Source organism: Micrasema longulum, unplaced genomic scaffold, assembly GCF_059751315.1.
Source record: "Micrasema longulum isolate JH-2025_06_02 unplaced genomic scaffold, ASM5975131v1 h1tg000739l, whole genome shotgun sequence".
NCBI classification, from domain to species: Eukaryota; Metazoa; Arthropoda; class Insecta; order Trichoptera; family Brachycentridae; genus Micrasema; species Micrasema longulum.
In genome coordinates this window covers 528,414-544,243 of record NW_028277933.1, presented here as the reverse complement: position 1 = coordinate 544,243, position 15,830 = coordinate 528,414, and the positions used below count along the sequence as shown (strand labels likewise).

At 36.3% G+C, this 15,830-nt stretch overlaps 1 protein-coding gene across 3 annotated transcripts; it reads right to left on the bottom strand.

The window, feature by feature from the left end:
• Acat1 (Acetyl-CoA acetyltransferase 1) lies at positions 1 to 14,122 on the bottom strand. Of its 3 annotated transcripts, none has more exons than XM_088230171.1 (3): positions 13,544 to 14,109; positions 3,793 to 4,991; positions 1 to 901 (listed from the first exon to the last, which is right to left on the bottom strand). In XM_088230171.1, the coding sequence occupies exons 1-3, from the start codon at positions 13,568 to 13,570 to the stop codon at positions 892 to 894; spliced, it is 1,236 nt and encodes a 411-aa protein (XP_088086297.1). In that variant the 5' UTR covers positions 13,571 to 14,109; the 3' UTR covers positions 1 to 891. The 3 variants fall into 3 exon arrangements, with proteins under 3 accessions (XP_088086297.1, XP_088086296.1, XP_088086298.1); XM_088230170.1 differs by having other exon boundaries at positions 1 to 726; positions 13,544 to 14,079; XM_088230172.1 differs by lacking the exon at positions 1 to 901 and having other exon boundaries at positions 1,995 to 4,991; positions 13,544 to 14,122.
• Between the last annotated feature and the right edge of the window lie 1,708 nt (positions 14,123 to 15,830).

The window sequence follows — 15,830 nt, the reverse complement described above, 5'->3', positions numbered from 1 at the left end:
TTAAAAACAAAGTTGTCTTTATTATTTTATTTCACCATTATGAATAACCACAAAGTTAGTGCTTCAAATATATATGTAAAATAATTATATAAAATATTACTTAATTACAATGGAAGTCCATCAAACATAAATAACAAAATGCACTTGTTGAATTATCTGTAGATTCTTGAGTAAGTGGTTTAGATACAATAAGCTTGGTATTTAAGCCAATTGTAAGCAAAAAAATTAAGGAAATTTACTGTAGTTTTTAATTTCATATAAATAAATAGTCACTTTTAACTCTCATTTTAAAAATGCTTCTATTTGAACCTGTTCGGGAAACACATTACAAGTAATATCACTCGACCATAGACATCGTAAGGAGACGCAACTGAAGAACAATAAAGTTACATTTTTATAACTATAATTCACATTCAAAAAGCGCATCTTCGATTCTATCTTGATGCTTTTTGTGTTTGGAAATCCCGCAACATTCGCAGAAGTGACGACTTGTCGAGGCGATGTTTGCACAAGAACCTGCCATTAAAAAATACAACGGGGACCTCGTACCGATACAGGCGAAGCAAAGTAGCGGGAGCGGCTGTGATATCCAGGGTATGCACGCGGAGCTGCTCGGAGTACGGCTGCAGCTCTTCGCACAGCGAGCGGCACAGCGAGCAGCCGGGGCTGGAGTATACGGTCACCAGCGCGCGGCCTCCTTCCTCGGCACGAGGTCCCGACTCCTCCCTGCGCATCCCACAGAACACTCTAGTCGTTTCAGTTTTCAGTTTGCTATTAACGGGGACATTTTTACCATTTGCTAGTTTTTAATTTTTGCTCTAATTTATAGCGCGCGTAAGAGACATTTTTCATAACTGATTTCGCGTACGGCGGATCTTCCTCATTGTCTTCTCACCTGAAACTACTCGGAAAACATAAAAAGTAAACTTTAATTAATGAGTGGAGTTGAAACTTTAATTAAACGAAATTTCAATTTTAGTTGATCGAATAATTTACCAGAAGCCTTTATATCCCTTTGTTGACTACTTGCATACTATCCCTTTACACAATAACATCTCTGGCCTCGATATTTCCCATGATTTTTACCAAAAAATGCCGAGTACATTCAACATACGGGGGGCGTTCAATATATTCTCGGTATGGGTAAGAAGTAGAAGGCTTCGGTTAATACTTTTTTTTTATTTCTCAATATAGTCACCCTTAAAATCTATGCAATTCTTACTTCTAGCAATACATTTATTTAAACCCTCAAAAAAATATGATTTCGGTTTGCTATCAAAATGCTCATAATTCGCTGCTTTTAACGAGTCATCGTCATCAAATCGTTTCCTATGAATGTATTTCTTCAGATTTGGAAACAGAAAAAAATCACTCAGTTCCAGGTCTGGACCATACGGTGGGTGATTGATTTCTGCGAAACTACATTCACGAACTGCAGCCTTTGCAACTTGAGCCTTGTGCACCGGTGCATTGTCGTGGAGGAGCAGGACCCCTCTGGCCAATTTCCCCCGCATTTTCTCATTGATTGCCTCCCTTTATTCATAAAGAATGCTAGAGTAGTATTTTCCAGTGACATTGATGCCCTTTTTTTGTAATCTATCAGCAAAATTTCCTGGGAATCCCAGAAAACTGTAGCCATGACCTTCCCTGCGGATTGTGTCACCTTGAACTTCTCGGTGCCGCTGCATGAATTTCTGCTTAATCTCAGGATCATAGTGATAAACTCAGGTTTCATCCCCAGTAACAATTTTGTCGATAATTTCTTTAGAATTTTCACCACAGAGCTCCAAAAACCCTTTGCAGCTTTGTACGCGGTGAGATTTTTGGAGTGGCGTTAGGAATCTCGGCACCCATCTTGCACTGACTTTTAACATGTGTAAGCGGTCGTGTAAAATATAAAAAATGGTACCAAAAGATAGGCTAGTAATTTCGGCTATCTTTTATTTTCCTTCATTCGGGCATCCTTTGGTATAAAATTTTCTATTTTTTCCACATTTTCTTTTCATCTGGCCTCGATTGGCCGACCGGATCGCTCGTCGTCTTCTATGCTCTCTCTCAGGGACGAAGGAGCATATGAAGCAAGTGAGGCTGAGCCTCACTAAGAATTTTCATTAATTAATTTTTTTATTTTTTCTTTCTTAAGTTAGACAAAAATATTATAACTGTCCATTATTTACTATAGGAGCAAAAATTCAATTACATTTTCTTGTATACCCACGAACAGGCCATGCCTTTGTGGGATTTTTTCGTTTACTATTTTTCTATTAATATGTATTTCATTGATATGTAATTATGCTTTATTTTTTTTTAATACTCTGTTTTATTATCGTGTTTATTGTAAAAAACATCAAAAATTAAATTTAAATTAAAAAAATCATTGCTATTCACCAGTACATGTATTTTAATTCGCATTATATCAACATATTATGAAGATAAAAAACTAGCAACCAATATAAAAATGCTCAAAGATGCCTACAAACATGGTCCGAACTGTGTTATTCTCTATGGGTACCTACTTAACATTTACGCATAATATACTTTTCCTTAAAATCTGAGCTTCAATTTAAATTTGGTATCAAAGACGCCACAGCTCTCTCTGCCCCTCTTAAATTCACTGGACCAGTTTTGAACTGTTGATAATGAAGAAACAGACTTCCCGTAAACTTTTGACATCTCTTTGTGGATGGTTTTCTGGTTTTTTCCTTGTTTGGTGAGGAGTTTTATAACGGCACGGTACTCAAGTTTGTTTAACTTTGCAAAATGACTCATCTTGCTTGTGTTTCGGGGACAGCTACTCAATGACTAATGATCTGTTTGTTATGAAAATCTGTACTTATACTATTAATGAGTGCAATATAACAAGGTAATAAACTATTCATTCATAGTTGCACTCCTTTATATCAATACCGATAATGTATTGAACGCCCCTTGTAAATATAATTATTGATCTGAATTTAATAATGCTCCAGTGTCCACTGAAGAGAAAGCAACTTAAACATTATTGACATGATTAAACACCTAATATGAACAAACATGGTGAATGTCACGCAGTGTGTTAAGTGGCCCCTTAAACCAGCCAATGATAGGTCACGAGCCCCGTAAATGCCTAGACTTTTATGTTCCTTCTCTGAAATATTCTCCATCCCGGTTGTAATTTGTTAATATGAATACATTTTGCTACCGGCGACATCGATATCCATGCAAAGAGAAAATCTCGATTGTGTGTGTACCTTTATAAGAAGCTATTATATTTTAACCTAATTGATATGAAATAGGACGCATATTTCCACGGTCACTGTTACCAATATGTATGGTCTTTTGGGAAATCGCGTGAAGGTTGGATTCATTCTAAATTATTATAAAAATAAAACTTTATTAGTGTTACACAATTGTGTACTACATTATGATAACATTTGGGACTGTGGATTAAATAAAGAACCACCTACTAAACACGAAAGAGGCAATAACTTTATAAGCCGTTTATAAACTGAGCTGCCGAGGATGTGAATATATATATGTATATCAAACAGGACGCACTGCGAGGAAAAGATTTGAAAGGGAGTAAACTGATAAATCAGCAATGGTGAGATCAGAGATTCTGCATAAACCCAGAAACTACAGTACACGAATAATATAAAAGGCAATTGAAATATATCTGTTAATAAAATATTATTATTGCTAAAAGCTTAAATAAATATATTATAGAAGTACTCTTAGACCAATAGACTAAATATATTTAAGTTATTCACGAATTACACGCAACGGCGGATGAGCTCAGCCGTCTCCACTTACAGCTTCTGCAGTAAAACGGTAGAGGCTCCGCCCCCCCCATTGCAGATAGCCGCCACGCCGTAGTCTCCCGGCCGCAGCGCGTGCACCAGATGCACCGCCAGGCGCGCCCCCGACATGCCGATGGGGTGGCCGAGGCTCACGGCGCCCCCGCGCACGTTGACACGAGCCGCGTCCAACCCGAGCAGGCGCACGTTGGCCAGCACCACGGCGCTGAAGGCCTCGTTGATCTCCCACAGGGCCACGTCCTCCGTGCGCAGCCCGGCTCGCGCCAGCAGCGGCGGAATGGCAACGGCGGGCGCGACGGGGAAGTCGATGGGGGCGCAGGCGCCGTCCTGCGCGCCCACCACGCGCGCCAGCGGAGTGACGCCGCGCAGGCGCGCCTCGTCCGCCGTCATCAGAACCAGCGCCGCCGCCCCGTCGTTCAGCGTGGAAGCGTTGCCGGCCGTCACCGTGCCGCCATCCTTCTGGAACACGGTGGCCAGCTTCGAAAACTTGGAAAAGTCCACTCTTTTGTACTCTTCGTCCTCCTCCACTACTACGGGTTGTTTTCCTTTTTTCGCGGGTACGGTGACGGAAACTAGCTCCGCAGCGAAGGCGTTATCTTTGTACGCTTGCGCGCTCTTCTTGTAACTGTCGATGGCGTATTCGTCCTGCTGTTCCCGGGTGATGGCGAGTTTCTTGGCAGTGTTCTCAGCGCAGTTGCCCATGTGGCACTTGTTGTAGACGTCGGTGAGGCCGTCGGCCACGATACCGTCGTCCAGGCGCACGCCCCCGTAGGGCGTGGGGCCTCGCCGCATATAGTACGGCACGTTGGACATGGACTCCATGCCGCCCGCGACGACAGCCGAGTGCGCCCCGACCTGCAGCGCCTGCGCAGCGAGCGCCACGGCTTTGAGGCCGGAAGCGCACACCTTGTTGATCGTGGTGCACACGGTGGAGTGCGGCATGCCGGCGCCCAGAGCGGCCTGGCGCGCGGGGGCCTGGCCGCAGCCCCCGGAGCACACGTTACCCATGAACAGCTCCGTGGCGGCGTCGGCGGGCAGTGCGGCCCGCTCCAGCGCGGCGCGGACGGCCAGCGCCCCCAGCTGTGGCGCGCTCATGGAAGACAGGGAGCCCCCGAAGGACCCCATGGGTGTACGCACAGCCGAGACGATCACCACTTCGCTACATTTACTACTGAAGCCCCGAGCGTGCACGATCTGGAAACAGGCATGACTTTTTTTAATCTAATAAAATTTGAAGTCTAAAAATCCTCGTTATTCATTCCTTCTGATCGGAAAAACCAAACACAGAACATTAAGTCATTTTTGTTTATTTTACAGGATGACAAAAAAACTGCTTATTTTGTTCAATTTGAGAGGAAGTAGACATAAAGTTTGAATAGGCGGCAGTTTATGTATAAACATTTCGTTTTAATACATTTAAAGGCTGAATCAAGTTGAGCTTTCAATGAAATAAGCAGTTTTTTCATCATCCTGAAAAAAGAACAAAAATGATTTACGGGGTGTTGTTAGCTAAAAGACGATAATCTCTTGTAGCGGGTGTGTCTCGGGCCGTCAAACTAGCCGAAATCAAAAAATAAAACAAAGCTAAGAGAGCCAATATCAAAAATATAAAAACAAATTTCTATTTTTTTACAATGTCAATAATTTTGAAAAACTACTTTATTTAAAAAAGCTTTGTTTCTTCTTCATTGCATTTGCAAATAACTATATTCACATGTTTTTGAGTACATACTGTATAGAATGAATGAATTTACGTATACACATTTTTTTACTCGCAAAATTCAAATGAGAAAAACTTATATAAAATAATGTTTTTTTTTTTTAAATAAAAAAAATCATTTAAAAAAATATGTTTTGTCGTGTTCTTAAAATTAAATTGTGGAAAGCTGAACTTGTTCATGGTCATATGAGTGCTTTTGATAATGAACACCCAGGGCCCTCAAATGTCGTCACTACACCAGAAATCATCGACAAAATTCATGATATGATTATGGCAAACCGTCGAATCAAAATCCGTGAGTTAGCAAAGGCTGAAAACATATCAACCGAGCGTTTACACGCCATCATGCACAAACATTTGGATATGAAAAAGCTATCCGTGCGATGGTTGCCGCGTTTGCTCACTATAGACCAAAAACACAGACAATGTGACGGATTCGGAGAAGCTTTTGGCGAAGATAAAACGTAATCCGAAGGTTTTTTTCGTCGATACGTCACTGTTGATGAAACGCGGGTCCATTACTACACTCCGGAGACGAAGGACCAATTCAACCAGCGGAGAAAACGCGGCAATAGCCCGCCGAAGAAGGCAAAGACAACCCGATCACCCGGTAATGTGATTATTATTATTGATTACTTGCAAAAGGGTAAAATAACAACTTTACTATGCAGCATTATTGGACCGTTTCAACGACCGTTTTTTTTTGGGTAGAAGAAAACACATCCTGGTTTGGCTCACTTTGGCAGCCGCTTGCGACTTCTTCCTGTTCCCGAACCTAACAATTGGACAATTAATATCAACAATTTTATTAGTAAAGTGGCAACATTATCGAGTCTTTTTTTAAAAATCAAAAACTTTGTTCCAAAAATGGAAAAAACTCTCATGTATAAAGCCTATGTAAAAACTAAAATATGCTATACCCAACTACTATTTTATTTATTTATTTTATTTTATTTTATTAGGTAATTCAACAAAGATACATACTAGAAAACATACAATTTAAAGCATTCGTCGAAATAATTTAACATGCATATATTTCTTCAATTATAGAATTACACAAAATAGATTTATACGTTAAGTTGTAATACATATTTGGGAACAGGCTATCAAAATGACATAAACAGACTACAAAGACAACAATATAAAATATTAAAGTTAGTATATGACCTTCCCTATCTAAATAATAATAATAATGTTTTGATAATTTATATAGCGCCATTTTTGTGAAAATCACCTCAAGGGCGCTGTACAATAAATAAATATCCCAACACGTCTTGCTGCTACAGAGCGCATGGACGGTTGGGATTCTAGTTCCTCGTCTCCAATTATGATATATTACAGTTATGATATATATGAGCTAGATAACAGAATGTCTTGCAGCTACAGAGCGCATGGACAATAAGAAATCTAGCCCCTATTTACATTTTTATTTTCAATTTTTTTATTTGACAATGAAGTTTATGTGATATTTTAAAAACAAAATAAAAAGCAAATTTATAAAATTAGAATTTAGATAACAACAAGTCTTGCAGCTACTGAGCGCATGGACGGTTGAAATTCTAGACCCCATTTACTAAATTTAGATATTTGATAGTTGATAACATTTACATAATATGATAGCTAACATCACAAAAAGTCTTGCAGCTTCAAAACGCATCGACAAATGGAATTTCAACAACATAAGAATGATTTTAAAAAGTTAATAATAAAAAAAAAATTAAGAAACGCAATAATAATACATTGAGCAAAGAACTAGTAAGTATGGCAATTAAGTGAACATGTAACAGCACAAAAGTAAAATATAAAAAACTAAACAAAGATACCATTCCTGAACTTATTATTAAGGTTAACAAGACAATAGACGATACTCAAACTCGTCCCTGTTTTATTTTGGTGTGCAGTAAATAGGATCTATTGTCTTTTTCCTAGTAAATAACTGTAAAAACACTTGGTTCACATTTGGCTGTTCCCTGTGAGATGATAGTAGAAACGCATCTGTGTGCGTAGTGTAGAGTGTAGGTACCAAGGAATATATCCGCTTCTTTTTAATTTTGTTTGTTATTACTAAACGCATGTTTCCCGCCTAAAGTTTCTGATTATTATTATTTTACTTTGATTAAGATGTCAGATAAACTTGTGTATTACTTTTGATATTCGAGTAATTTTACGTGATACAGGAAAAAGGGTATCATTTGTATTTTTAAATGAACATAGATAGGTAGCACTATATCATACAGAAATTGTTTTATAATAAATAGTTAAATTTCGGCACTTGATCTTGACAAATAAACACTTAAAACTGCAACTAGAGAACTTTTTAAACAAACTAAGCAATTAAATATAACTAAACTCTTTCAACTAGAATCATTAAAATTTATCCATAAATTAGCCACTAATGTAATTGTAGACGAAGAACTAAAACTTGTAAAAAATTGTAGCCAACATGGACATAAGACTAGAATATCAGAAAAATATCATATACAACTTTCTAAAACAAGACAAGGACAATCGAAACTAATAAACCAGGGACTGAAATTATACAATAAACAAAAGACTCAGACAAACTTTTCAAAAGATGTAAAAAATATTATTTTGAACAACAGAGTATGAATAAAAAATGTTTATATTATTTTTGTAAATAAATTTTCAAATAAAAAAAAAAAATCTTTTTGGACAGTTCTAAAAAACAGATGAACATAACATAGCCAGAAGGTTAATGAAATTATGTGATTTTTTATTTAATTTGTAATAAATGTCATTCTTTGACATTGCCCTACATTGACTAAACTAAACTTAACCCTTAAAAATCAAAATAAGTAATCTTTTGATCTCAGTTCATTCAGATTATATTTAAATCAATATCTATAGATTATTGTTCCTTTAATTAATATTTACAGTTATATTCCAACTTCAAATGGGATCAGTTGTGTGTGATTTATTAGCTGCGCCGCACGAAACCGGCCAACACAACATGACTGAGGATATACTAAATATTATTGATAAATAGTGTAGCGGTTAACACACTCGACTCAGACACGAAAGCTTCCGGGTTCGATTCCCGGTGAGAACACAAAAAAAAGTGATTTTTCTCAAGCCTGGGTGTTCTGTGCTGTACTTTGGCATTCTGGCCTGTTGCGGTGCAAATAGAAATAAAAAATAAAACAAGATGTGAGCAAAATAAGTTCTTAAAAAGTTATGAAAAAAAAATTGCCATTGAAACTAATCTTAAACTTTTAGAAGAAATTGAAAGATAAAGTTACTGGCAAGAGAGTTCAAACCCAAATCATGGGCTATTGAAAATAAAAATGGTCAACTTAACACTGAACTTGATAAGGTTAAGGAAACCTGGAAAGATTATTGCCAAAACTTATACAAAGATGCAGAATAGGAACACCATCTGAAGCGAATTGAGAGATCGATGGGATGGAGCCTAACATTATGATAGGGGAAGTAATAACTGCAATTAAAAAGTCAAGAATAACAAGGCTCCCGGGCCAGATGAAATACCAGATGAAGTTTTAAAGCACTTGGGCCCGAAAGGGGAACAGAAGGACATAATGAGAAAAGCACTGGAAGGCTAGAAAGGAGGATTCAAAATTGGTGGTTGCCTAATCAAGGACCTCTGATATGCAGACGATACCACATTACTTGCTAAAGACGAGCAGGAAATGGCAGATATATTGGCTCGGGTAGCAAAAGAAAGTAGCAAATTTGGGTTGGAAATAAACAGAACTAAAACAAACCTCATGATCGGTGACAGAGACAATATGCTACGTCGAAAAAACTGCCCTAAAAATATTTTTGGAACTAGTTATCGACTATCTTGAAAACAGAGAGGTCAAAATAACACACGCAGATATAACTAAACACAAAAAGACTTCACAAGGATGTATTCAAGGTTCAGTTTGTGGTCCAAGCTTTTGGAATATAATTTTGGATGATCTTTTACAAATAGATTTTGGAAATGGAATTGACATACAAGCGTTTGCTGATGATGTTTTTCTGACAGTCAGAGCTCAACTTATGTCTGAAGCCGAAGAAAGAACAAACTGTGCCCTTTCGACAATAGCTGATTGGGGAAAAAAAAAAAAGGTTAAACTTAACTTCTCAGAGGAAAAAACGAAAGCGATGTTAGTAACCAAAAGAAAAGAAACTCTTCCTAATTTATTCATGAACGGTGTAAAGCTAGCTCTTGCTGACTCTATTAGGGTATTAGGTGTAACTGTAGACAAGCATCTCAACTGGTCACTACATGTGGATAACGTCTGCAAGAAGGCTGCCAATCTTTCTGGAATGCTTGTGAGAGCGGCAAAACCAACATGGGGGTGCTCTCCTGCGGTAATGCAGCAAATATATTATGGTGCAATTGAACCTCTTGTTACATATGCGGCCAGCTTATGGGGTGAAGCGGTAAAAAAGAAATTCAATAAGAAAAAACTTGACAGCTTACAAAGACAATTTGCCATAAGATCTTGTAGAGGATACAGAACCATTTCACTCATCTCTGCTCAAGCTCTAACAGGGTTTACACCGTTAGACCTTAAAATTCAAGAAAGGAAGGACATTTATAATGTTAAGAAATTTGGTAAGCTGTATTCTATTCCAGATGATCGCAAGTATCAAGGAACTGCAAACTATTTCGATTTACCTCACCCGTGCGAAAGAATTCCCGAAAATATTCTTTTACTTGACAAAGATATACCTCCTTATGCTCCCAACGAAATCAGAATCTTTACGGATGGTAGCCTGCTCGACGGAAAAGTGGGAGCGGCATTCGTCCCTTTTGAGAGTGATAAAGAATTACCAGGCAGAACATTTAAATTAGATAATTTCTGCTCAGTTTTCCAGGCTGAACTACTCGCAATACGAGAAGCTCTCGAATGGTTATTAAAGAAACCACCAGAGAGATGGGTTATTGCAAAAATATTATCAGATTGTCGTTCGGGCGTTCAAGCTATAACAGATACTCGGTCGGTAAATCCATTCATTGTAGATATTCAGAGTAAAATTAAGCATCTAAAAATAAGAGGGATGAACATTCAAATATGCTGGATAAGAGGACATGCTGGTATCGTAGGAAATGAGAGAGCGGATGAACGAGCAAGATCCGCAACTTGTAAAAGAACGGCACCTTTCTTCTCAGAATTTCCCCTTAGCTTTGCTAAACGCTGTATAAAACAAAATACGCAGCAGCGTTGGGAGGATCATTACCGCGCTTCTTCTGCAGGTAAAATCACTAAAATGTTTTTCCCAACGCTGGCTGATGCAGCAAACTTCCGTCATCATCACCAAAGTACTTTCGAAACGACCAAAATTTTTACCGGACACGGAGCTATGAGAAGTTATCTATATAGGTTTAAATTAAGGAATGATGACTATTGTCCATGCGATGATATTTCTTCACAGAGTATAGAACATCTGTTATTTCAGTGCCCATTTTTCAGTTTGCAACGCCATAATCTTGAAGCAGAATGCAGGAAAGATGGAATATCCTTAAAAGATATCCACACTGTAGTAAAAAGTAGTTATCATGCGCCATTGTTCTTGAACTTTGCAACAATGGTGATTGGACTCATAAAGGAAATAAACCAAAATCAGTGATCGAACATCCCATTTCCAAGACAAACAAAAACTTTTTTTTTTCCGAGTACCTTAGCCTTGTACATGACACGTAAGGCTACTAAATACAGGGGTCCAAATATATTTTTAAAAAAATTTAAAAAAATATGCTACAACCATCAAATAGACTTCTTGAGTATATAAGACCTTGAAAATGTGCAAGATTTTGTTTATTTAGGCTCATCCATCTCTGCGGGCGATGCATGCACATCAAAGACGCATCCTAATCGCAAAAAATGCCATGACTCAACTGACCAAAATTTGGCAAGGCTGGGGCATCTCAAAGGAAACTAAAATGTTCATAGTGCGTACGCACAAGCGTACAATACAAATTCCCAATATTCTTAAATGGCGCAGAAACGTGGACAGTTAAAACACGTGAGCAGGAGAGAATAGATGCCTTCAAGATGTGGTGTTGGCGTCGAATGCTGAAAATACCATGGACAGCCAGAAGAACAAATGTCTCCATACTGGAGGAACTCAACGTAAAAATTCGCCTATTGGCCATATGCTGCCAACATATTCTGCAGTTCTTCGGACACATAGCTAGACATGACTCAGAAAATCTGGAGAAAATAATAATCACGGGCAGTGTGCCAGGATAAAGAAGCAGGGGCAGAGCTGCAGCTCGATGGATCGACCAGGTGAAAACAACGTCACGGGCGGCCCTATATGAAGCTGTGGAGTGGGCGCAGAGCCGTGAAGGGTGGAGACGCATTGTCAATGAAATGGCTGGAGAGAGTACCAATGATCACGACCCTCAGAACTGAGGAACGACAGAGAAGAAGATATATATGAATCATTTTTGTTAGATGGAAGGTAGGGTAAGGAGTAAGGAGTAAGGTAAGCCCTACGCTTCAGGTACCAGTCCAGGAATGAGAAATATTGCAGTGTAGAACCACTTAGAACTAACAATATTTCATGTCCATCCTGTCAGAAATCGAAACTAGAACTTTAAGCATGGTTCTCCAGGATTTTTACCTGAGAACGGCCATAGAGTCGAGTAGTTCATCCGTGGCTCTGGTTTTGTTTCAAACACCAAACTTTATTCCTCATCCGTTCAGACTCAGACAGTTCTGGAACCTATCTCAAATTTTACATGGGTTTTTATTGTTTCCAGAATTTTCAAATAAATATTTAAAAAAAACAATTTCAGGGGAATAGAATTAAGCACACTGATGTACCAAAATGCCAATAGGTTTAAAAGCATTGTCCTCAGTAAACAAGAAACATCTATTATTTATCGGATGCAATTAGTCATTTATTTACTTTTTTTAAAATTTACATGCACTATTTTTTTAAAATGTTAAACATGTAGTCCATAAAAACAATTCACGTTACGATACATAGTAAGAGAGGAGGAGCCTTAAGCTGGAAATACTAGCATGGAAAGATCCACCTCTCGGTAGGCTGTTCAACAGAGAAATTATAGTTCCCTTCCTTTCTCCCGGAAGTATCCAAACACTCCATTCTTATTACTAACATGCAAATCCTACTCAATTCTAGGAAACTTCCTCTTCTTGAACTTGTATTTAGTAAGGATTCGTCAAAAAACACCATATCGGTTTGTGATGTCCAATTATTCAAACTTTAAAAAAATAATTACAACCATCAACTTATGCACTTTATAACTGCAAAAAGTGCTATGAAACTAGTTTCCAGCCTTAAATTAAATAGGTATTCAAAATAATATTTAAACCACTAAAAAAAGCATTTAACCCTATGATAAATAAAACAAATGTCCGCAAATCTATAAATATGCTATTCTGCCTAGTCGAAAAACAAACTTTTTTCTTTAAAGGAATAACCAGCTAAGCCTCTATTCGGAGACTGGTCAGCAGGTGGGATGGAGGGGATTTGGAAGGAGGTAATGAAAAATACACAACACCCGGACCGATTGAGAAAAAAATCTTTCTTGGATTTTTTTCTTGCAACTGGCGGGAATCAAACCCGTGACGCCAATTTCATAGTTAGCCGCCTAACCAACTACGCTACGGCGTCTGTCAGAAAGGGAAATATTTTCTTATTTGATGTCGGATAACGCACAAAAAATAATTAATCAGGGTCTGTCAAAACTCAACGGAGAAAAGTAAATGGGAAGTTGTTCCTCTTAAAAAGTATTGTAATGTAATACTTACAAGTTCAGACTATTACTAAGCTTCACATAAATACTAATAGTAAATAAATAGTAATAGTAATATTCATTTAAACATAGCACTTTCTGTATGTTTTTTATATTATTTTCATTTTATGTTTAAAACACATTATCATACTGAAATTTGTCTCTTTATTTCATTGAGAATTAGCGATATCATTTATTATTTATAAAAAGAAAACGTTGCTTCATTTATATTTGTGGTTTATTTGTGATTTGTATCAAATGCGAAAAAAGCCAAAGCTTACTAACCTTTGATAATCTTCCTATTGAAGCCATTGTACGTGTTTTCTGATTTCAATAATTATTGAAGCCTCGTGCTTATCTATATTTTTAGCTGTAATATACAGAATGTATCGAATAACCCGTTTGGTTATTCTTATCGTGCGAAAACAAATAATAAGGTAATAGCGCAGCACCAAATTGATAAGACTTTATTTTTGTGCTCAGTTTTGTAGCAGAATCTTATCTATTGTTGGCACATATTTTTCACTGAAGTACACTATGTTTAATTAGAGTGAATGAGTGAACTTTGATCCTAAATCTGATGATACTACCCGTATTCCGCAATGTATTTTATTTTAAATTAATACGCCTAGACGATTCTCTTAATTTAAAAAAAAGTTATACCGGACACCAAAGACAAAATTGTTACTATTGTCAATTTATAATTATATACAAAACTAAAATATAACATAATTTTACAAAATCAAAAGTGCCGAATTCTTAGGTTAGAATCCTTTGAAAATTGAAACCACAGATTTGTAGTCATATGTAAATAAAAAGTGACAGTGACACAAATTATACGACAATCGACTAGTACAACCAGAGACAACGAAAAATACCCCTCTCTAGCTAATATCTAATCTAGTCACTAATATATTCGAGCATATTCTGTTGATCAAACCACCACTCGTTTTTGCTCTACGGGTTATATTTATTTTTAAACCCATGCATGTAGAATACTTATTTAGCCTATCTTCAGTGGCCTGAAGATCTCTGACTGAATCGTCAATTATAACCGCATCATCATCATATTCTAGGTCATGAGGATTTTGGGAGTTGGAGATGGATATTTTTTAATCTAGTGGAATTGATTTCCTTAGGATGAAGTCTATGACGATTATAAAAATTCACAGAAATATTTTATAAAAATATTGGTGAGTAAGCGATTGTTTTTTTTTTTTTAAGAAAACAGTCGGCTGTTGCAGATTGTTACATGGTACATTTAAGAAAACTTAAAAATCAAATTGATAAGTATTATGTTACATAAATACTATATATAACAAAGCAGTATTGTATAAAGAACATATTTAGATATAAAAAATAACTAAACAATATGTGAAGATAAAATTTTAAAAGGATTTTTTTTCTTTTAGAGGTACGAAATATAAGTAAGTATATCAAATGCAATAAAATTCTTTTGTTAAAAAAAAAAATCAATACAGTTCCTGGACTGGAACGAATGAAGATGTATAAATTTTTAAAAAGCAATGTTTAGATGTATTTCTCGGGAATTAATTTTGCTATTCATTTTGTTATTTTTATAATTGGCAAGTTCTTAAAATACAAATATTATTTTAATGGCCATCGGTTTGCGACATATAGTTAAGATTAGTTCGCGATTTATTTTTAAAAAGGTTTTATTTTTTCCCAGCGGAAAACATGGGTGAATATTTTGGTAGTCAGATGGCAAAAGGGACCATCTGTATTTTTATCTATGTTTTAGTTTTCAAAAGTTTTGATTAATATTTTAGTAAATACACGCAGATTTTTTTTTAATCAGCGTCATTTAGAATGGTAATTTATTATTGAAAAGCAACACTAAAATATTTTATTTTGTGGATTAAAGTCTTGAAATTGAGACGTATTTCAGCTCTACTGAACATTTTTTTAAATTACAGATGGTCACTTTTGCCATCTGACTACCGATTTATTGTTAAAGTAATTTTTTTCAATAGAAAAGGTTTTGGAATTCTATGTAATTCGCCGCTTGGTCATACGAATTCAACTCAAGGTGTCGAATCCTAATTGGCATTCACAATAGACGGAATATTTTTATGTATTTAGTAACGGCTCAGGTAAATATGGTTCAAATGGATTTATTTTTAAAGGCGGTAATTAAAATGGGGTTCTTTTCAAAATTGAATAGTATGAACTAAAATGTTATTATTATTTAATTGCATTATTGTAGAGAAATCGTAGATTAGAAAACAAAAGAATGTACTGGAAGGTTAAATAAAAATTAGTATTGAAATATTTAAAAATATAACCGTGTTTTTTCCTAATACAAACAAAGGTTGATTTTATGGAGAATAATGAAAATACCTGCTTATTTTATATTTATTTGGAAAAAAGATTTTAATGCATGAATATTTTAGAGAGGTATGTTTAGCTTGTATAATGGTTTATGAAAGGATTTGTGTGAAATGTGGTGTTTGTTTTTTTTTCATCAATCTTTTTTTCAAAAAGTGGCTAAATATATTTAATAATAGAGTCAAAATATTATTTGTTAAATTTGTTTGTAGCGGAAAGCTAT